This window comes from Ctenocephalides felis, unplaced genomic scaffold (genome assembly GCF_003426905.1).
Source record: "Ctenocephalides felis isolate EL2017-DRISC unplaced genomic scaffold, ASM342690v1 CF-g0.4_SCAFFOLD_01604, whole genome shotgun sequence".
Lineage (NCBI taxonomy): Eukaryota > Metazoa > Arthropoda > Insecta > Siphonaptera > Pulicidae > Ctenocephalides > Ctenocephalides felis.
Genome location: NW_020537758.1, coordinates 55,356,499 through 55,380,055, shown reverse-complemented (window position 1 = coordinate 55,380,055; position 23,557 = coordinate 55,356,499). Strand labels below are relative to the sequence as shown.

Here is a 23,557-nt window from a genome sequence, read left to right as displayed (position 1 = left end):
TATTCTCTTTACTGAAGTGTTTCTATTAATAACAAGCTTTCGAAATACCTTTCGTAATATTTGCTCGAACAAGAGATGTATATCAAAGATGAATATGTATGTATTTAATAATTCTGCATGTTAAATCTAAGAATTTATTATTTCTGATAAAAAAATATATTGTTCGTATATTCAAGTAAAATTAATAGTTATCACGGTTTTATAAACACTTCATCACTTCAAGTAAAAAAAAATATTTTGAGCCCATGTATATATAATATAATTAAATATGGTAATAAAAAATATTGGTGAATGACGAAAAAATTGGCGAAACTTTCCGCACCGCAATTAAAAGCTTTTAAAAGATTTAAAATTTTTCAAACATTTAAAAAAAAAATAGATTTTTTGAAGAATTATGAAAATTTTCAAAAAAAACTGTAATTTTTTTAATGTCTTGATTTTTTGCATTACTTACTTTAAGAATTTTGGAAACCATTCAAGTCGAGTAATCCATATTGTTGAAAACGTTGGGGATATTTGTTAAAAATATATACGTAAACATTAAACATTACAAAACTTGGTACAAAACAACATTAACAATAAAAACAAACATTGTACTAATAATTAATAAGAATTTATGAAGCATCTGAAAAATTGATGTGCATATGCCTATTGATTATTTTTGACCACCAAATAGCATTTCTAACTTTACGTATCTCTGAAACGGCTGGGCCAACTTTTGTCAAAAACTAATTAGAACGTCTCCTTAAAAAGAGGAATTGATTGTTTTTTATATCATTCAAATCGGTTGTTCCGTATGCTCGAAATCACGCACAAACATACATCAATTTTTTCTAAGGCATGCCAAAATGTTCAGAAACCTTCAAAACGTTAATGTATGCAAAAAAATCAATTTTCTATTTTTGGACGATTATAATAACTTACCCTACGGAAAGTTATAAAAACTTGTTCGCGCAAAGATACAAGTACAAGTCCGAATTGCTTCAAAAACAAACACAATAATAAATTCAATATACAAGCACAAATAATTTTCATTTTACTATCTAGAAATGGTTTGAAGTTATATAATATTTTTCTCTACACCAAGTATACATTTGCCGATTTGATGTTATCAACCACCATATGTACAACCCCTTAAACCAATCTACTTAGGCTTCGACTGCGTGTAATCTGAGGTAATGGTCGCCTCCGTGAATTCATATCTGATACGATAAGTCATAGTTCGATACATATCGCAAGCTATTTTGAATGTAGCACTATACATACGATAAGAATATTAAATCTATATTTACTTTACAGTTTTTTTTAATATTTACCTAGAATCAAACAGAAAGGGGTTTCGAGTAATTTATGCAAAGAATTTTAAAAATGAATGGAAGCGAACAGATAAAATAATAAATAAAGAATTGCTGAGGATGGAGGAAATAGAAAAAAATCTATTGAGAACGATCGTAGTAAGGAAAAGGAAACTAGATCGGAACCATATTGGATAAAGTGGCTGCTGCAAAATATAGTCTAAGGTAATTTAAAATAACTTAAAAGCATAGGAAGAAGAAGAATGCAAATGATTGTGCAGATGAATGCAGATGATGTTTTACGCAAGAAGAAAAAAGAGGAACTGAAAGCCAAATCACAAGACCAGAAAGCATGGAAGCAGAAGTTTGAAACAATAACAAAAATGTTGAAGTTTAGGGGAAGCTAAACGTGCTTTCGTACTACACTAATGTATTAATTAATTTCTATATAGAGTGGAAGAGAGAGAGAGAGAGAGAGATAAAGTGAGAGAGAGAGTGGGCGGGAAACAAAAATCTAATTCGACTTTGAGCAATTATTTTGTAACAAACAACTATCTGATCGTGTTTAGTGAAACTCCTAGGTGATTCATCGTTGTAGAAATGTAGGAGAAAGTCCCTAACGCCGGACGGCACCTAATGCCGGATAGTGTATTTAACACGTATTATTTAAGCGAGTATAAATATTTTTATTTCAAAATACAAATGAAAGAAGCACGGTAGGCACACAGGTACAGGATCACGCGCCAAGCCTCGCCTGTGACGCACACGGCTACGGCAGGAGCAACCGTTTCCTGTTTTAGACGCAAAATCACGGCGTCACCTAAATATCAATGGATGTAATTCTAGCATATTTATGCATTTACATTTGAGTGATATGCAAAGTTAAACGTTGTACTTGATTGTTATCCGTGAAATGGTATAATATTATTAGATATTTTAAACAATTTTAGTAGGTACCACCAAATGAACGAAAATGCCTGTCCCTTAGCGACGGACACTAAGTCGTCCTTTAACGCCGGACAGTAAACATATTGATATTTCTTGTGAAAATTGACCTAATTTATTATATTTATTTAATTTTGTTCTGTATGAGTGCTAACAATCACTACATACCCCTATTTTTCGTATTTCCTAGTCAAAGAATGAAAATTTTATGATGAATGCTCCAGCTGAGAGCATCGGCGTGGCCCAGCAAAAAGGTTAGATAAATAGTGATTTTTTTGCAATATTTTAGTTTATCTCCCTATGAGGTCGTGAGAATCAAGGTGATGGCAGGGTTATATATTTTCTGCCCTCTACTTTCAAATATTGTTCTACCCTATATATACCCTATATATATATATATATATATATATATATATATATATATATATATATGTATACCAACGTATGTGTTGATATACGAATAAAACCTATAAAACTATTGGCGATAAACGATCGGAATTGAAGGCGACCTCATGAATGTTTTAAATAAGTTTGGGCAGGGGTCAGCAAACAAGGTCATTTCTCGATGTACCGTGTCTCAATCTAGTCGCAACTTTACTTCAAAATAAATGCGAAACACGAACGTGACCAACATCGAGAAAAGCTCGATTTTCTAGAACGCTATAAATCATTTTGCTCATGGGAGTACAACAAATGATTGCTTTTCGATATCAGAATTCTGTTTTGAATAGTGAGATAAAAAAAGGACTATTTATGAAATAACATTATGTATGGATAATAATATTATATAATTTCATACTCATTATAACTTCATTAAAATTTGATAGAAGACTTTAATGCTATGCTAAAATTAATTAAATATTTGTAATATACTAGGATGTGAAAAATATAAAATATTATACAGTCACAAGAATGAACTATGTGGTATTGGTATTTTGCCTTTAGGCAAGTTACATAAACTTTCCAATATGTGTAAATAATCGACTTAATGAATAAAAAATAAATTAATTTATGAGCGATTAAAAGTATTCCTAGTGGATTTATTAAACATAATTAAAATGAAAAAATACGTTAATTCGGGGAATTTTTTAAAAGTAAATTTTCAAAAATCAACAATTTTTATAATTGAACCAGTTTCCGTAAGACTTTAATGGTTTAGTATGTTCATTAAGACCAAGTACTGCATCGCTATACCAAGTAAATACTCTAATTTTAATTTTAAAGTGATTAAAAGTATTCCTAGTGGATTTATTAAACACAATTAAAAATGAAAAAATACGTTAATTCGGGGAATTTTTTAAAAGTAAATTTTCAAAAATCAACAATTTTTATAATTGAACCAGTTTCCGCAAGACTTTAATGGTTTAGTATGTTCATTAAGACCAAGTACTGCATCGCTATACCAAGTAAATCGACTAATTTTAATTTTAACAATCGTCAACACATATTTGAAAACGAACGATCACGTCAACACGGAGTAATTTCTAGAATTTTCACGAATCAGTATTTTTTATAATTGAACAAGTTTCCGTAGGATTTAATAGTTCAGTATGTTCATTGAAACCAAGTACTTTATTGTTATACCAAGTAAATCATCTAATTTTAATTTTAATAAACGTCAAAAAAATTACTCATTTTCTCAAACTTTGATATTTTTTTAATTCAATTTAAGGCCGTGATATTTCAGTGAGTTCTATAAGACCATGATATATATCGCTCAAAAAAGTTCCATAAAAATTGGCTTAATTTTTTCCAACGATTAATTACAGGAAAACGACTCGGTAGATTTTGAACTAAAATTTATCAGTATTTTTCACAACTAATATCTTTCGAACAGTTTTTGATTTTTTAAAATCGATTTGGTAGTATGAGCTTAAATGTGGGCAAAAAGTTCAACACTTTTTTCCAAATTACAAAGAAACGTCTTGGCAGATCGGCGCATAAGAATTACAAACGATAGATACTCATTGAGATACATGAAATCGCTATTAAGTTTCTGAAATCGGTTCAGGCGTTTTTGAACAAACGTCGAACAAAGATCTAATTTTGACAATTGTTAAAAAAACGATACTGATTTTTGCAAATTTTGAAGAATTTTTAAATTAAACGACTTGTCGTAGGGCCGTAATATTTTAGTATGATTTATAAGACTATGTCTACCGTAAAAAAAAATCATGAAAATCGTTAAAAAAATTTTTTTAACACTTTATTACAAGAAAACGACCCGAACATCCGATTCATACTGATGGAGAGATTATTATTTTATTTATTTATTTGACTTCGTTGATGGAGAGATTAGTTTTTGGCAAGCCGTTTCGAAGATACGGAGCTAAATGTGCAAAAAGAGTAGTTTTTCAGAAAACGAGGCATCCGATTTGATTCAAAAAGTATTTTGCTTGTATTAATGAAACGATTGCTTTTGATGAATGCAATTTTTCTATTATATTTTTTTCCCCAAAAATATTTTTTTAATGTCGAAAGTATTTAGGGTTTCAATTTTAATTTGAGTGAAAGTTCTAACGCTCATGTATATAAAACACTTACCTAATAATTTTAACTTTGCAATTGAGTTTTTATAATTCTTAGAGTTATGAGACAAGATTCTTCATTCTAAATTGTCTTGGAAGAGAATAATTAGGTTTTGCTTATTTACTTTTTATGTTAACTTATATAAACGTCATCGTTGAATTTATAAGCTCTTATATTTTGTCTACAAAATACGAATAAAATATCTTATAGTATTTATATTAATATATTTGAAAACATTTAATATTTTTCGAAGATTTTATTAGGATTAGGGAAGTTCTAGCAACTAGCTTCAAGGCACCACTAGTTTTGGTTTGTGGCGAAAAAACTCCTTAGGTAGTTTCTCTAAGAATATTAATATGACAACAAATCTCTGCCAAACGCTAGAGAGCTTCGACCTCGCAACCTGCCTGTGACCCCAAATCACATGAGCAAAACCAGCGTAGTGGAACTATCGCCCTGTGAAATGGGTTGACATTATCTATTAGCAGGATCATATGTTGGTCTATACGAGTTTGATTGATGCTTATGGGAATATTTACATACACATAAGCACTCTGGAATCATTCGCAAACGACGACGAAGCCGACCAAGCGATTTATCTAACTCAGAATTGTGTAAATAGGGCCATCATCATTTGGGACAATGCGCTGGAGGTGAATTGTCAGCGCGGTGGAAGAGAGTTCAAGCGCACGGTTAACTTCGTAGTTAAATTATCATTACATACATAGTTACTGAAAACGCTGAAAATTGTTCAACTGCAGTTCAGCTATAGTGCTGAATGTATAAAAATAAAGAATGGGTTATTTCTAGGTTTAAGATGTATTTTTCCAGTAGATTAGACACATTTGACCATCCGATTAGGAAAACCATTTCGATAAAATATCTATTTATATTTTGATGACAAATAATATATACATGTAATAATATATAGCTGAATGTACTGTGTATAGTTTGCTATGAACAATAAACAAAAAAAAAATAATTTGATTGACAAATATTGTTCACTATTTGACCATCCGGTTCGAATGGATCAAAAATATGTTAATAGATAGATTGCAAAATGTGTAAGAAGTCCGTGATCCACCGAGATGCTACCGAACTCTATTGAAACACTTGCACTTTATTTATATTGTCGAAGGACCAGATATACTTAGATAGTGGCTATATCAGACCGAATAAAAGAATAATATTAAATGTTTAATTATTGTATATTTGAAGGAAATATTAAGACTTATAGATGATATGTTAGATAGTTGAAGTTTGAATTAGATGTTATTGCTTTGAATGTTGATTTACGACTGATGTTATCTAGATGATATTTGAGTTGATACAAATTATAAAGATTTTTCAATTTTATATATTTTTCTGATTGGCCCATTTTATGGAATTAACGACATCCTAGTACAATTTTGGATCCAATCAGTAGCTATTACATTCATCAACCAATCAGGTATTGGCCGGTGATTGCATGTGGTTTATTTAGGCGATCCGAATTTCTTAGAAATATATATTAATTGTAGGATGATACATTTAGGGACAGGTGATTAAAATTCTTAGAAAAATGGATTAATGATATGATGATAGATTTAGAGACAGGATGCGTGACAATGAAAGGGATTATTTTATCATTCTAAATTATATAATAAGGGATGAGGATTTATTATTGCCATCCTGTGTGAAGGTAATAAAACATATAATTAGACCGGGGTTGAGTAAGGCGTTAACAAATATTACAGTACACTGTATGACAAGCATTTGTGAAGTCCATTATCTCAGAAACAAGTAAAAAATTACTAAGGCCGTGTCTGGGTATATGGCCAGCCTTCAGAATAACATAAAAAAATCCAAATTTGTTTTTCATTTATTCTATTTTTCACACTCATTCACAAACGATACAACGCCAATGAAAATGTAAGCAATACCTACTATTGAAAATTAAGTCAAAGGCAAATTGTTAAAAGTAAAGTAGTCAATTGCTTCTTGAATAATCGAATAATCAGCAATTTATTCTATCACAAAAAGTGCTAAGATAAATAGACGTTCTTGAGCTATTAAAGTTTTAAGGCATCGTGCCTTAAGGCAAATTGCTGTAACTTCCCGTACCAAAATTTAAAGTTTTTAAAAAAGATTCAATCATTTTTAGAACTTTGAAAATAAATAGATTTGTGCGATTTTTATTTGTGAAAAAAATTGACTGTTTTGAAAAATTTGAATATTATTTATACTGAAGACGCCCGCACAAAATTTCTTAAAAAAGTCCATTAAAAAGTAACTACACACGGACACTATACTACCCCGAAGAACCAGATATAATTAATTATTAAAAAGTCTATATCAGACCTAAATAACAAACCTCTGAATGGAAAATAATAACTAATTTAGAAATTGTTTGTGGAAAAGTAATGTATTTAATTTTATTAAATTGTATTTAATGGTCAAGGTATACGTACAGAATGAATAATTTTTTATAACTAGCTTAGTACCTATACTAGGGTTGGAAATTATTTTATTATGTCAGGTAGAGGAAGATGGATTAATAACATTTGTGAGGCTCGAACATATACTTTAAAATATTTTGGAAATTTTGAACTTTTTTTAAAGCATTCGCAAAATGTTAGCTACATACTAGGTACAAACAAAATATCGAAGCTATTTAGAATAACACAAAATATAATATATCAAATATAACAGATAAATATTGGTATGAAACCCTTAGAAATGTAAACAAAATTCTCATTATCAAAATCTATCTATAAAATATGTGAAAATTTGATGTGCATACGTCTAATAATCATTTTTGTCTGCCTAATGGCATTTTTTTACTTTTTTATTAGATCTCCAAAATCGCTAGACCTGCGTTTCCAAAAATGTCATCAATTCTTCTTCCGTCTATACAAATAAAATGATTTTTGAATTATTCTAATCAGATGCTCCTTTCTCTCAAAAATTGAATTACTATTTTCGAGACTTTTTGCCCCATATGTTCAGAACCTAAAGCCAAACCCTAATCATCACGTCTCATTATCAATAGAAATCGAATTTATTTTGAATTATTCAAATTGGTTGATCCGTGTTCTCGAAACCGTCGATGAAAAATTGTATCCGCACATACATACACACCTACATCAATTGTAATCCGCACACACAGACACACATACATCAATTTTTTCTAAGGTATGCAAAAATGATCAGAAACCTTTGAAATGTAAAATATATAAAAATTTTCATTTTCGATTTTTTTGCGATTACTATAACGTACACTACGGGAAGTTAATAATTATTCCAAATGCTGAAACTTACTGAAGAAGTTTTAAATGTGAAGTTACATGAAAAATTAATTAGTTCTTCGAAGTGATTTGTTTCTCATGGTGATTTTCAGAGAAACTATTCTTTCCAATATTTCCGAACGACTAATATTATTAGAATTCAACATGATCAACTTCATTATAAATACTAAAACAACTTTATTTTATATATTCATATTCAATGTCAATAAATTTGCATAGAAACAATAGTCAAAGCGCCATAAGACATTGAGTATGCATAATATGAAAACCGCCAACTTTTAATTAATTTAAATTAATTTTAATATCTTAATTTTTTTATCTGAGATATCAAATAAAGAGATAATCCATGTACTTTACCTATGCCTTTATGTATAGCCAGTATGAAACTTTCTTCAGTAAATAATGGTTTACTCATTTTCGTATTGACGTATTGTATTAAAATATTTTATTCAAGCAAAAAAGGAACGAAAAAAAGTGAATCATCATGATTTTGCGAAAACGAATGATTTGGTCAAAAAACTTGAAATTTTATTTGCTACAAAATATTTAAAAAAATAGCAGGTCGAGAAAGAGTTGGTTTGGTTGGCAAGATATGATTACTAAAAATAAGGTGACCATATTTTTTGTATGAATTCCGTAGTAATTTTGTATCTGTTTGAGAGTGGGGGAAAGGGGGGGGGGGTGTAGGAGAGCTAAAAAATTATAGCACATTTTTATAGCAAATATTTGTAGCACTTTTTTTTTCCAATTTTCTAGTTGAAAAATATTTAAAAAAATATTGGCCATCGAATTTTTCTTAAAAATCCGGACAATCCGGGACAAAACACCTTAAACCGGCAAATATTGCTTTTAGAAAAAGCCGAGACGCAAGGCGGAAAATCGGGACTGTTTCGGCCAATCTGGGACGTATGATCACCTTACTAAAAGTCAAATTGAAATTTTGTGATCCACCACACTTTACTTTTTATTATCAGCACATATTGTATTATTGATTGTATGATAAATGTTATATATACTTAATGTTTTTGATACAACAAAAACACATTAAAGTAACAAGTAAAACAAAATATTATAGTAAAATTAGTTTCTCAAAATTCAAAATCAACGCAGAAGATGTAGAAAGTTTAATATAATGATTCTATTTACTAAATCTGATCATTTACATAATTATATTTTAAATGTATTTATATACCGGGTATGTACTTATAGTTGAAAGTAGCAGATATCACCAACATGCGTCACTAATCGTTCCAAAAGCTTTCAATTAGCAAACTTTCGCCCTGTTATTATCCTCTTTACAAACGGTACAAATTGCATCTGCTTATAATGACGATTAATTAGTTGAAATAATTACAAGTCATCCGTTTTCCCCCGTCGAATAATTTTGTGCGGTTTTCGGTTCCCACACAACTCCCACGCTCTTATCTCATCCTTATCCATTTGCCTTCATTCTCCGTTTGAGTGACATAATAAATGAATCGAAAGTGTCATCTTGAACAAAGTTTTATTATTTTCTCATTATAATATTCGTAATTTTCTTAATTTGTTTTTAAATTGAAATCATTTATTTTACAACGTTAAAAACTTTTCTGCTCCAAATGAGATGTTTTTTAGCTAGAAAACTGTAATTGGTTGAAGTGTATGGGGGCTAGGGACTATTTGTAACTGCGGTAAGTAGTGACAGGCGCTTTCAATAGGGTCTTGAACAATATTTAAATATTTTTTTGTTTTCACTGGATATGTAAACACCTAGGATTCCATCTCATCCTTATCCATTTGCATACCTAAGGCCATTGGTAAACATAATAAATATATCGAAAGTGTCATCTTGAATATGGTTTTATTATTTTATAATTATAATTTTTTTAATTAACTTCCCGTAGGTTAAGTTATTGTAATCGTCGAAAAATCGAAATTGAAAAATTTTACATTTCTCGACGATTTGAAGGTTTCTGAACATTTTGGCATATCTCAGAAAAAATGGATGTGTGTGTGTATATGTATGGATACAATTTTTTAGTCAAGTTTTTCGGCGCACGGATCAACCGAATTGAATGGTTCAAAAAACATTCGATTCCTATTAATAGGGAAATGTGCTGATTAGTTTTTGGCAAAGGCAGGACCAGCAGTTACGGAGAAAAAGAGCAAAGAGTGCAGAAAATAGAAATCGAGTTTTTGAGAGAACGAATCATCCAATTTGAATGATCTAAAAAACATTCAATTAGTAATGATTGGGAGAAGTGTTTATTAGTTTTTGGCAAAAGCAGTCCCAGCCATTTCGAAGACATGGAGAACTTACTGCTTGTCTTAACAAAATAATTGATTTTGGAAAAAAACATTTTTGTTTCAACCGTTTATTTTTCAATTTGTGTATCAAAAATAATTCAAATTTTATTTATTATTTATTATAATCAGTGGCGTCGGAACCGTGTGGGCTGTATGGGCTTGAGCCCACCCATGAATTTTGATGGGAGGGCTCAGCCCACCCATCAATTTCAAAAAATTATATGGGCTAATATCTCTAAAAAAAAAAAAAGAAAAAGACGAGCCCACTGGCCGTCTTTCAAAAAAAAAAAAAAAACGAGCCCACCCATCAAAAATTTGGTTCCGACGCCACTGATTATAATATATTATATATAATTATTTAATTCTGACTATAGTTCTAATATACTTTAAACAAATAATTTCAACTTTGCAATTCAGTTTATATAATTCCAACAATTCTAATAAATATTCGACAACGTTACAATATTTTTAATAATCTATTTGAAAACATTCAGTATTCGTCGAACATTCCGTTACGGTACGGGAAGTTCCAGCAATTTTTCCTAAGGCACGATGCCATATATACACCCTACTAGTTTAGTTTTAAATTGATATCAATTATTCTACAATGTTAAAAAAAATCTGCTTACAGTACAATAGAAATAAAGAGATGTGGAACCAGATAACTGTGATTGATGAGTATACTCATCATGACAAAGTGTCTGAACTTGTAGTAATAAATATATTTGCAATGAATATGAATATAAAATGATCATTTGCTTAATGGCATATAATTTGAACTATTTTAAAATTTAAATTGTTAAGAAACAATAACTATCAAATGTTTTTTTTAAATCATTATAAAAATTTTGACTATTTATAATAATATAACAAATTCAAAAACTAAATGTTGTGCTGCAGATATGTAGACAGATAAATTTTATACATTTATTTTCTATCGTGTCCAAGGCTTCACACTCTTTTATAAGCTACCCAGAAAAATTTCAATAAAAAACATTCGGGAATGTCAGTGTCATCAACGTCTAGACGATTGATAGAAGAATGCCGACGACGTTTTTTTATTGAACAATAAACATATTAGAAGCAATATATATATATATATATATATATATATATATATATATATATATTTATATATATGTATGCCCTTAGTCTTCTTTGTCAGACTACTTATAGCATTAGAAGTAATCTTCTACTATAAAATACTGTTCATTAGTTAGCCTATTGTAAATTTTTGTACTTTGTAGTTACTAACAATAACATGAAAACTCAAAATCATATTATTGCCATAAAAGGTTTACATAGTGTCAAAAATATGTTAGTTGAAACTTCACGTAAAGTTTACTTTTTAGTTAAACTCAAACTTTCAAAGAGCCGGCGTTCTAATCTTGAAAGTTTGCTTAGTCCACTAAATTTTTCTAAGACCAGATTATATAATTTATAATTATCATAAGAAATGTAGTCGGGGTACTAGTTAGGCGATGTTACCCTAAATAGTCAATACCTCTTAACAAGTACCACTTTATACAATGCTCATAATATTAGTAAGCACTATTCAGTACTTAAAATAATTATTCTTAGTTTTTAATAGCTAAATCCAAAAACTTAATAATACTATATATTTTTAAAACAAATACAAATGTAAAATTATTGTTACTTCTAAGTATATCTACGAATAGAAAAATAAATTGAATTAATGGTACAGAATTCATATTTTTAGTCCAAATAGCAGACAGTTAGATATCTGCGATTTCAGGTGTATAATAAATATGCATGACACATAAAAGAGTAGGTACAGTAAATTACAAAGGATAAAAAACTTTGAAAATCAATTTTATAAAAAATAATTACCATCGCTCATGTACTTTTATTGAGTGAAATGTAATTTACGGTTATGAATGCTAAATGAAAATAAAAAATATTCATAATAAAATTCATGATAAAACTCTGCTTTTAAAGCTTTTGATGAGCGAATTGTCAATATAATTACGGGACCGCTGTAATGGTCACACACACACACACACGCACACACACACACACATATATATATATATATATATATATATGTTTATATTTGGGTAAGATTGGGCACAAAGATCCAATTTGATTTTGACCAATTATATTTTGAAAAACAAACCATTTACCACACAACAAATACCACATATCAAACGAACAACTATCCGACTATATTTTGTGAATGATTTATCTTTGTAGAAATGTGTTTTTATACTGTTTTCCAAAAATTTGTAACCTGGTTCTTTTCACCCCATAGATGAGAAAAATGGAAACGGTCAGAGGGGCGAATAGGTTTAATGTCTTGTCTAATGTTAAAGGAATTTTCACAAATAATAGCCACATTATTCAATTAATGCAAAATATAGATTTCATGTAGATATATATATATATATATATATATATACATATATATATACATATATATATATATATATACATATATATAAATAACATTGATCTGGTATTTTGTCAGAAATATTTATCAGCAGGGTTAGAATAATTATTTAATTTATCTCTTTCAAAATTAATTTTTTCAACTTATTTATTTTTGAAGTAAAACTAAAAAAAATTTTGAAGGCGCGACTAGGGTGTGAATTCGTACAAATGCAACGGAAGTGCGTTACGGCAAGGTCGAATGTCAATGATTCGTCATTCGCTCTCGATGATATCATTTCAATACGGGTCGCCAGCAAACAACTAAAAAAAAACAAGCAAACAATGATTGTATGTTAATTTTAATTACACGAAGTTCTTCAAACACAATTACATGATAAGTGAAATTGTGAACACAATATTTATTTAGGCGTTGTTTAGCATATTAATTCTCTGCATTTTTATAGATATTAAAATAAAATAAAATATTAAAGCAGTACAGCTTTATTCTAAAATGCCGAAGATATATCTTTTTCAGAATTATATCTCAAACGCTAATTTTGAGTTCAGAGAAAATCTACATATTATTATATAAATAATGCATATTAAGGAAATATATTAAAGTCCCGTAAACTAAACAACAGTGCTCACCATCACAAAAACTAACAACGGAAGAAATTGCTTTTGTTATGGATTCTCAAGGATTGCCGTTATTTTACCAATAGCAGTAAGAATCAAGGTGATGGCTCGTTATACATCTTTTCCCTCTACTTTCAAATGTTGTTGAAAAATTCTAAACTTCACTTTGAGATATCTGTGGTGCACTTTTTTATTCGCAAACCTTTTTGCCCCTGCCATTGAAATTGAAACCAGTTACTTGTTACCGCTGTTGTAGATGGCCCCCAGTTCCTCTACATATAAACCTATAAAAACATGTATTCCAAAAAGCTAAATTTTAACATCAATTATTCAAACTTATTGGAAAATTCGTTAATTATTCCTATTTGTATAACACTGTATAGTTCTTATTTGTCAAGAAAATCAACGTCTATAATTGATCAAAAAACACTTTAATATTGTTTTTTGAAATTACCGAGGTTTATACACATTTCATTCAATAAAATGTAATTCAGAGTGATGAAAGCTAGTTGAAAATTGAAACTATCATAAAATCGTACCATTTGGCTAGTGAATATAAACTTGTCAATACAATTACGGCACCGGCGTAACATTTTTTTGCAATCAGAAGCATTCATTTCATAGCCTGTGCGTAAAATGGCTTCTGGGCTGGATAAAGATTTAATTTGCATACCGTTCGTCACTCGGGGGCACTATTATAGAGTGGAGTGTGCTAGGCGGAGATGCGTAAACCATTTACGATTTGGCTCGTAGAATCAATCTAAACAGAATGGCATTTACTGCCTGCCAAATGAACGTTTGTGCACGGTGGATGCGTTCCCATCAGCGAAACGAATCGAAATGACGGTATCAGATATATCCATTACTATTGTCAGGTGTCATCGATTGCCCACGCAGCGCAGATCGAAATTTAGAGAGAATTGCACATTTGGGGAAAAGCCAGAGAACCACTAAATTTTTTTATTAAAATATTTGTTAGGGATAATTAAGATATGTGCAATAATTTGTAATGTCTCGTGTTAGGCTCATATTATGGATATGATAAAGCTGCGATTAGCAGTCCACTGGCGAAAAGTTCATTGGTAAAAATGTCCGCTGGGAAAAAGGTCACTGCATAGACCATAGGTGGGGAACCTGCGGCCTCCGGGAGGTTCTTGTACGGCCCTCTAGTACAAAATAGCAGAGCTTTCAAACAACAATGATACATAAATGTCATGACAGTTTTGCAAAAATTCCCACGAAAAACAGTCATATTGTAACATGACCTCAGATTACTAGCCTGAAACACAGGCTCTTAGGCAGATACAAAATAGATATGTAATATATTATATTAATATTATTTAATATAAGCAATATTTTAGATTTTGCAAGACATTGCCTATTACATGATTCAAGATGTATTATAAAAAAATTAAGAGTTCAAAAGAATCGTTAGCACCTGGGTTGAAGATTTTTATGCGTATGCGTAGTAAAATGATAAAAATAGATATATAGGCAATTTTATGAGACCATAGTTATAAAATGACACAAAACTATACCTTTTTTCATAAAAATACCAAAATGTATAAGCCATTTTTGAGTTATAAAGCAAAGAGTGCAGAAAATGGAAACTTGGTTTTTGCGAGAACCGGGTATCCGATTGGAATAATTAAAAAAAAAAAAGTCAATTCGTAATGATATGGGGATGTGATGAATCGTTTTTGGCAAAGACAGGCTCAGCCGTTTCGGAGATAGGGAGCTAAAGGTGTAAAAAATTGCTGTTTTTGAGAGAACGAAGCATCCAATTTGAATGATTCAAAAAAACTCTTTGTTTGTGTTGACAAAAACTATTATTCTCAGAAAAAAATGTTCGATTTCAAAGAATATTTTTTTTAAATTTCCAAAAAATATTTTTTTAATATCGAAAATGTTAAAATTTAATCATTTCAATTTTAATTTTATCTCAAGTACTTGAATAACTTATACTTTGCAATTCAGTTTATAAAATACTTAAAAATATGAAACAAGATTCTTCATTCTAACTCCCCTGCGAAGGGGTCATTAAATTTTGTTTATTTACTTTCCACATGATAATCCAATTCATAAGCTTTTGTATTTTATCAATGAAATATACATAATGAAAGGTACAGTGTTTATAACAATATATTTGAAAATATTTAATTTTGTTCAAATATTTTTTTTAATATTTATTTCTTTTCAAATATCCTTAATTATTTTATCTTATTCTATGTAAATAAATAATATTGTTGCATTTTGTATCATGTAATGTTGTGTTAAGTGCATTACTAAGTTTACTATATATGGTAATTTTGTATATAAATTAATTGTCATCCATAATTTAAAACACGATGCCGTACACTACTAGTTACTATTGATGTTCCTCCACAAACCATAATGTGTCCAAAAACTAGGATAATTATGTATTAAATTTATAAATGAAAGTATTCCTATATTCAGAATATTATATATTTTAAAAATATTTTATACATTCAGTCATTTATAAAAACGTACACCAAAGATGTTGTTATACAAATGTTCCCGAAAAATTTCTCCATTGAAGATTGAACTAAGAGTTTTGAGTACTTTTGTTTTCGTTTGCTCGAGTATTTTGTTCCGAAATCAATTTATTCAATGTTTGCCTTCCGGACGAAAAGTTTGTGATGTGTAAGCAAAGAGTACAGGAGCTCATATGAGATGTTATGAAATAGAACGAGAATTCGTTGGATAACATAGCCAAACATAAATATAAGAATAAATTACGAGTTTGTATGTAAAGTCTGCATCATAGAATATAACTACTTCTACGGAAAACAAGTGCCTAAGTTATCAACTAAATGTTGCTGACAGTAGGAAAATTGCTCATGGTAGTGTATTGAATATATGTATATACTATAGATCTAATATTCATAGATTTGTTAGCAAATTGAACGTTAATGTAAAAAAACTGTAACATCAATGTAAACATGATTATGTTATTATTAAGCATATGTTATCGCTTAGAATCTATATAGAGTCATTATAAAGGTAGATCTATTATATGACCACTAAAAACTGTTGGTGGACAACGATTTTGAACAGCAATTATTATAGTTCTACTTATATTACTAGAGTTAAACAAAGTAGTATTACTGAAGTAATAGAATAGAAGAAAAATAATATGTAAACTTATCTAATAGGACGCTGTTTTTAGCAATGCAAAGCATTGTGAAATTTTGGTAAAATCAACCCTGATATATTTTATTTGGCATGATAGGCTATCTGGAAATACTAACAAACGAAGTATGAGATTCGACGTTTTAATCATGGTGATTTTCGTGATTTTGCAAGTATTTTGTTTAAAAATTCGATAAGGTTAGATAAGTCAATAAAACCATGTATAATATTATAATAATAGCAAAAAAATCGAAAATGAAAAATCTTATATATCTTTACGTTTCAAAGGTTTTTGAACATTTTGGCATTCCTTAGAAAAATGAATGTATGTGTGTGTATGTGTGTATGTCTGTATGTATATGCGTGTGCGAAAACAAATTTTCGTCGACGATTTCGGGAACACCGATCAACCGATTTGAATAATTCAAAAAACATTCGATTTGTATTTATAAGTAGGCGTGCTGATTAGTTTTTGGCGAAGGCAGATCTAGCCAATTCGAAGTTACGAGGAAAAAAGTGTCAAAAACGGTAACACAGTTTTCAAAAAAACAGAGCATCAACTATTAAACTATGTTCAGTAATTACCAGTTAACTCCAAGTTAAAGAAATAAATGCTTTTACTATTTTTCTAAAATTTGTCTTTCACTTTGGTATCTCGGTACACCCTATAGAAGAGGTAAAAAAGAAGAGCCAGGGGGTAAACAGATCCACGTCTTCTCTGTAGTTTTTAAGAGTTACAAAATACAAATAGCATGAGCTACTTCGTCAAAAATATTCAACAAATAATTCGAATACCTTTTATTAACTTAATTCACTTTCTAATTCACTATTTTTTATTATTTATAAACAATGTCTAGTATGTACGCTGGTAAATGAAAAGCGTCTGCACAACTCTGCACATCAATATTTTTTTCAAAATAAAGAGCATGTTTACAAACTCCATAAAACTTCTTTCACAAAAGACTCTATAACAGTTTTATATAAACGCTACCTATTGTAATACCAACCTAGTAGATATTTGTATCAGAACGCTGTCATAACTCCATTATACAGCAGTTTGACATTACAGAAACTGTCATTGGAGAACCAACAATGAGCCGAGCAAAATAAGTCGCAACAGAAATAAATACATCGACGAACAATCAGAACAGAAAAAATAAAAAAACACAGTACGGGGAATCTAAAACGGAAAGAAACGCTAGAAAAGTATTTCGAGGAGAGGTAGATAAAGTGATGTTCGCGATCCGTCAGAAACGGAAAACCTATTAGTTGAGTTGAAAAGAATTCCCTTCTCTGTGTGCATCACACAGAGACCGTGATTTATCATGAGTAACAGTCAAGACCAGAGACAAATTACATTATGATTCTTAATTCCCCATACAGCCGTACCTCTTGCCTAGATAACGCCCAGAGAGAATTCGCAACTTGCGCGGATGGCGAGCTGATATAGGGATGGAAATAGGACGTCATTTCGACCATCAATAAAGGAATTAAGTTTATACAGTAATTGTTATTTTACATATTTATATATATATATATATATATATATATATATATATATATATATATATACTAGCATACCCAGCCTCGCGTTGCAAAGGCCCTTATTAAAATTCACCTGATTGAAATGTGAATCTGTTTGACAACCAACACTTCAAACCGTTTGTTATAAAAAATTCATATCGATTTATTTTCGGCATTTGTTTTAAATGCATAACCGCTCAAATTTATTTAAATTTGATAAATTTTATTATTCTATACCAAAAATGTGATTTGTAATATTGCCTATATGATATTAATTCGGTCTGAAAATAAATCAGGTTATGCATTTTAATGCATATTTGGAATAATTAATGTATTTGTTTCTATTTGAAATCGTTACAAATATTAATTCTTTTGACCTATCAAAGTTTTGTTTATGATTAAAGTTAAATTTAATATGTCGTTTTTTCTCGAAGTTTCCATAAATATTGACATTTATCATTTTAGTGGTTTGTTTTTTTTAGTACATTTCTGTCAAAATTTATGAAAATTTATAAAAATTATATATTCACATTTTACATTTACTTTTCAAAATTTCCCATAACCTAAGTGGATATATATGCACACGATGAGCCAATAAAATTTAAAATCGGTTCAGTAGTTTGGGCGTATATATATATATATATATATATATATATATATATATATATACTAGCATACCCACCCACGCGTTGCGAAGGCCCTTATTAAAATCCACCTGATTGAAATTTGAATGCGTTTGACAACCAACATTTCAAACCTTTTGTTATAAAAAATTCATATCGATTCAAAATAAATAAAATCCGTATTGAAATTTGAATATGATGGATCATTACTATTGATTAAAGTGTTTTTTTAAACTTAAATAAAAATAAAATGAAATAATTAAAGACTTGAATAAATGAGAACATTACAAAACTTATAACGAATAACTAAGTGACTTTTATAAATTTGTTATAATCTATTTGGTATTACGTCCTATTTACCTTACTAACATTTTAAATTGTTCTATGATACTGTGAATGGTTTCATTGGCCACATACTATTGGGAACTTGCTATAAGCCTTTAATATTTTCTTTGAAATTTTTTATAAATTTATGATTAGACACTCACCGATTTCAATGCATTTTTTCAAATTTGTGATTACTTACGAAACACTTATAATATAAAATGCCGACTATAAATTCATATTTATACTATCCCTAAAACTAACATGAATACATTTCTGAGGAATTCGAGTCCAAATCTATTAATTTGTTTTATTTTTGGCACTTCGAAATTTATTATAATATGATATAATATTTAGTTTTCAATCATGATTTATAATAATTTTGTGAAGTTCACCTGTTTGAACAACTTAAGCAAATTAAATTACTATAAATCCAACTAGACCTTTGTATAGAACAATGTTTCATAAATTATTTTTTGTATTATTAGCTTATTGATGGGAAAGTTATAGTAATCGTGCAAACCTCTAAAATGAAATTTTCTGCACATCTTCACGATTCAGTTTTGAAATGAAATGAAAAATGAATGTGTGTGTGTATTATGTTTCGTCGACGATTTCGGGCGTGCGAATTAACTGATTTGAATGGTTCAAAAAACATTCATTTCCTATTGATGATTGAGGAGACGTGTTGATCATTTTTGACAAAAACAGGTTCAGCTGCTTCGAAGATATGGAGCAACCAGTTCTAAAAATGTCAGTTTTTGAGAGAATTAAAGGCTTTAAAAAACATTCGATCAATATTGACGGTGAGATGTGCTGTTTAGTTTTTGACAATCACAGGTATAAACGTTTCGAAGATACGGGGAAAAGGTCCCAAATCTTCTGCTGGTTCAATAAATTATCATATGAATAGTTGTTTCATTTCATTGTTACTAAATAGTCGAGATATACATTTAAATAATAAAATATTTCTACATTAAAGCCGATACACCTAAGTCGATGTTTTCTCATCCATATATCATAAATTTCTCTCATCTCTAGACATAGTCTTATATAATGCAAAAAGATGAAAATTATGCGGCTCGGATGACTAATTACGAACGATTAAGTAGCGTTAAATCTCTTGTTAATAAGATTCAAAATGATAAAACGTTTACGGTCTAGATTATATATTGTGCACGCAAATTGATTATAGAGCAACGGCGTGGTGACGGCGCGAAACGAGCTCAGATTTTTCCTTTAAGACATTAATAATGCAGATTTTTAGCCAGATATGACCTGATTTATTTTCAGACCGAATTAATATATGATTATAAGATCAAATATATTTTATGAAAAGTAACGCATGAAATTTAAATATGATTAAATAATTATAAATCAGTGCGTATAATCAAAAACTAAAAGTATCAATTTAAATCGTAATTTTTGAGTTTCTTCTTATCCCTTATGGGCGTAAGGAGTAAATTGCTTCCTAATTAAACTTTTTGATTTTTTTATTTAGTTATTATGTTTTTTTCTGTAACAAGTTATTAAAAAATTCATATTATGAATAATTTAAATTATACTTTTTATAAAATCTCGCAAATTACGGATAATACTTATAAAAATGTATGCTATTTCTGATAATCACAGGAGTGGAGCCGGGCTTAAAGGTTCGTTGGTGAAAAAGTCTTCCCACTATATCTCGAAAATAAGTAGAGGCAAAAAGATGTATAATCATGATAGAGGTATAATCAGAAACCATCTTGATTTTTGAGACGTTTATTTCTGGAGATCGGCAATGTTTGAAAATCCATAACAAAAGTATTTTAATTCTTTGACACTTCTTGAACACTGTTGTGAGAACTGTTGTTTAGTTTACGAGACCTTAATACAGTTTTCAAGTTTACATTATTTAAACATTTTAAAAGATGTATAGTTCATAATTGAGTTAGATTCAAAAGTTTTCATTATGTAAACCCAATATAAGCTCACATGGGGGTGGGGTAAAAAGACCAACTATACCTATACCCTGGCATAGATGTAAACAGTACAGAATAGTAAATGAAAAAATAAATTAAATTAATAAAGCAATTTAACAAAAGATAAATTCAATAAATAATTATTCTAACTCTGCTTATAAATATTTCTAACAAAATACCAAATCGGTTATTTACATAGTTGATCTCTCTATAAAATATATCCATAAATTTATTCTTCATTAGTTTAATAATATAGCTGTTATTTCGTAAAATTTCTTTAAAATTATGAATAAAACATTGGATCTGTTTGCCCCTTAATTGTACTAATTTATACCGTCTATAAGGTAAAAAGTGTATGTTACAAACTTTTGATAAACAGGAACGCAAATTCATTTTTGCAATGATGAATAATTAGCTGGTAGTTTTACTGAACATAATCTTGATAGTTGTTTCTGTTTGCTTGATGTGTGTTATTTTTGTGATATATTTTCAATATAATTATTCAAAGTCAAATGGGACCTTTGGGCCCCGCTCTACCCTATACTTTAATATGTATCTTACCTAACTTTCCAGATATTCATATCTTGGGAAATGAGGTAAAACAGGAAAAAAAAATCTTTCAAAATTGACCAGTTTTAGTCTTGAAGCATTCGTGGTACTCTAGAAACATTCGTGGTTCGAAAACGTGAGGTATTAATATAAAATCGCGCAGAATATTCACATTTTAAATTTCAAAATCTTACAGAGATTGCAAAGTTTAAAATTTAACAATATTGACATTTTGGAATATGTTATTATTGAATGTTTCTGATGAAAACTATATTTCTGATTAATGCTAGTATGTGTTAGTTATATTTCAAATTTAAAAATGAATTAAAATTCAAGATATAAAAACTGTAAATTCCGTGAATGTGGTAAATATGGTGAACTACAACTTCACATTAATTTAATAACAGTTATATTAACATTTGTATGATATTAGCATAAATAAATGGCGAGAGCAATTCTCCATCTGCCTAGCCCTATATATTTTTGTAAAAACATTTTGTATCTGCCAATTCGTATAAAAATGCCCAGAATGTGTGCAAACTCGTTTCACTTTCGCATGAATACATATGGGATTGATATATCGCATGTTCGCGACACAAACGATAAATATAAATAATATCGTTCTCGCATAACTTTTAATATACAATCGCCGTACGTCGCTGAACCCTAATCCGCGATATAAATCTTTAAAATCCAATACGAAACGTAGCGTGTGCCCGACGCAGTATTAGGTTTCAGGCACACGGCGGGCTATTATAGATACATCGATTTATGTAATCCTACTTGTGCTCCAAAATATTGAATATTTTTTACGAAATTAATTTCATCATTTTGTATTTCAAGACATTGTAACCTAGACAAATCTTATGTGGTACTGGCCGCACCGTTCCAAATTAACAGAAGAACACCCAGCGTTCTACAATCATTAGAGATGACATTTTTAACTTCTCATTGGGTAAGTTATTGTAATCGTCCAAAAATCTAAATTGAAAATGTTTGCATATCTAAATGTTTTAGAGATATCTGAACATTTTGGTATACCACAGAAAAAAATCATGTGTGTATGCATAAGTGGCATGCGAAAATATATTTCGTCGACATTTAAAGGAGTACCGCTCAACCGATTTAAATGATTAAAAAATCATTGATTGTGTGATTAGTTTTTGGCAAAGGTCGGTCCAGCCGTTTCCGAGATACAAAGCAAAGATTTCTATAGGACTTTAATGGCTCAGTATGTTCATTAAAACCAAGAACTCTATCGTTATACCAAGTAAGTCGTCTCTTTTTAATTTTAACAGACGTCAAACAAACTACTCATTTTCTTAAAATTTGGTGAATTTTTAAAATTAAACTACTTGTCGTAAGGCGTAATATTTCAATAAGTTGTATAAGACATTGATATATATCGCCAAAAAAAGTTCCGGCTTCAATTTTTGTTTCAACAGTTAATTACAAGAAAACGGCTCGGTAGATTTTCACCTAAAACTAGTCAGTATTATTCCCAACTAATATCTTTCAAACCGTTTTTGATTTGTAAAATCGATTCGGTAGAATGAGCTTAAATGTGGACGAAATGTTTAACACTTTTTTTCAAATTACAAAGAAACGGCTCGGCCGATCGTCGCACAAAAGAAACGATAATCCTCAACGAGGTACATCAAATGGTTTTTAAATTTTCAAAATCGGTTCAGGCGTTTTTGAGCAAACGTCGATGAAAGTTCTAATTTTGACAAATGCCCAAAAGACCATACTAATTTTTGCAAACTTTGACGAAATTTTAAGCTAAACGAGTTGTCGTAGGACCGTAATATTTCAAGATAATCTAGAAGACTATGGTATCTATCGTCAAAAAAATAATCATAAAAATCGTCAAATATTTTTTTTAAAAAACTTTATTACAAGAAAACGGCCCGGCCGATCTCTACCAAAAACTAATCAGCACGATTCCCAATCAATATCTTTCGAACGGTTTTTGAATATTCAAAATCGATTCAGAATTGCGGGCTAAAACTTAGACAAAAATTTTTCACCTTTCTGCGATTTATATAGAAACA

At 29.6% G+C, this 23,557-nt stretch overlaps 1 protein-coding gene across 1 annotated transcript in view; it reads left to right on the top strand.

Annotated features, from left to right (window-relative positions):
• Nucleotides 1-2,451: 2,451 nt before the first annotated feature.
• The window catches only part of LOC113373955, a 199,406-nt gene continuing 178,300 nt past the window's right edge, over nt 2,452-23,557 (top strand). Inside the window, exon 1 of the mRNA XM_026614219.1 lies at nt 2,452-2,494. Within this exon, the coding sequence (XP_026470004.1) occupies nt 2,452-2,494 (43 nt within the window). The remainder of the gene's footprint in view (nt 2,495-23,557) is intronic.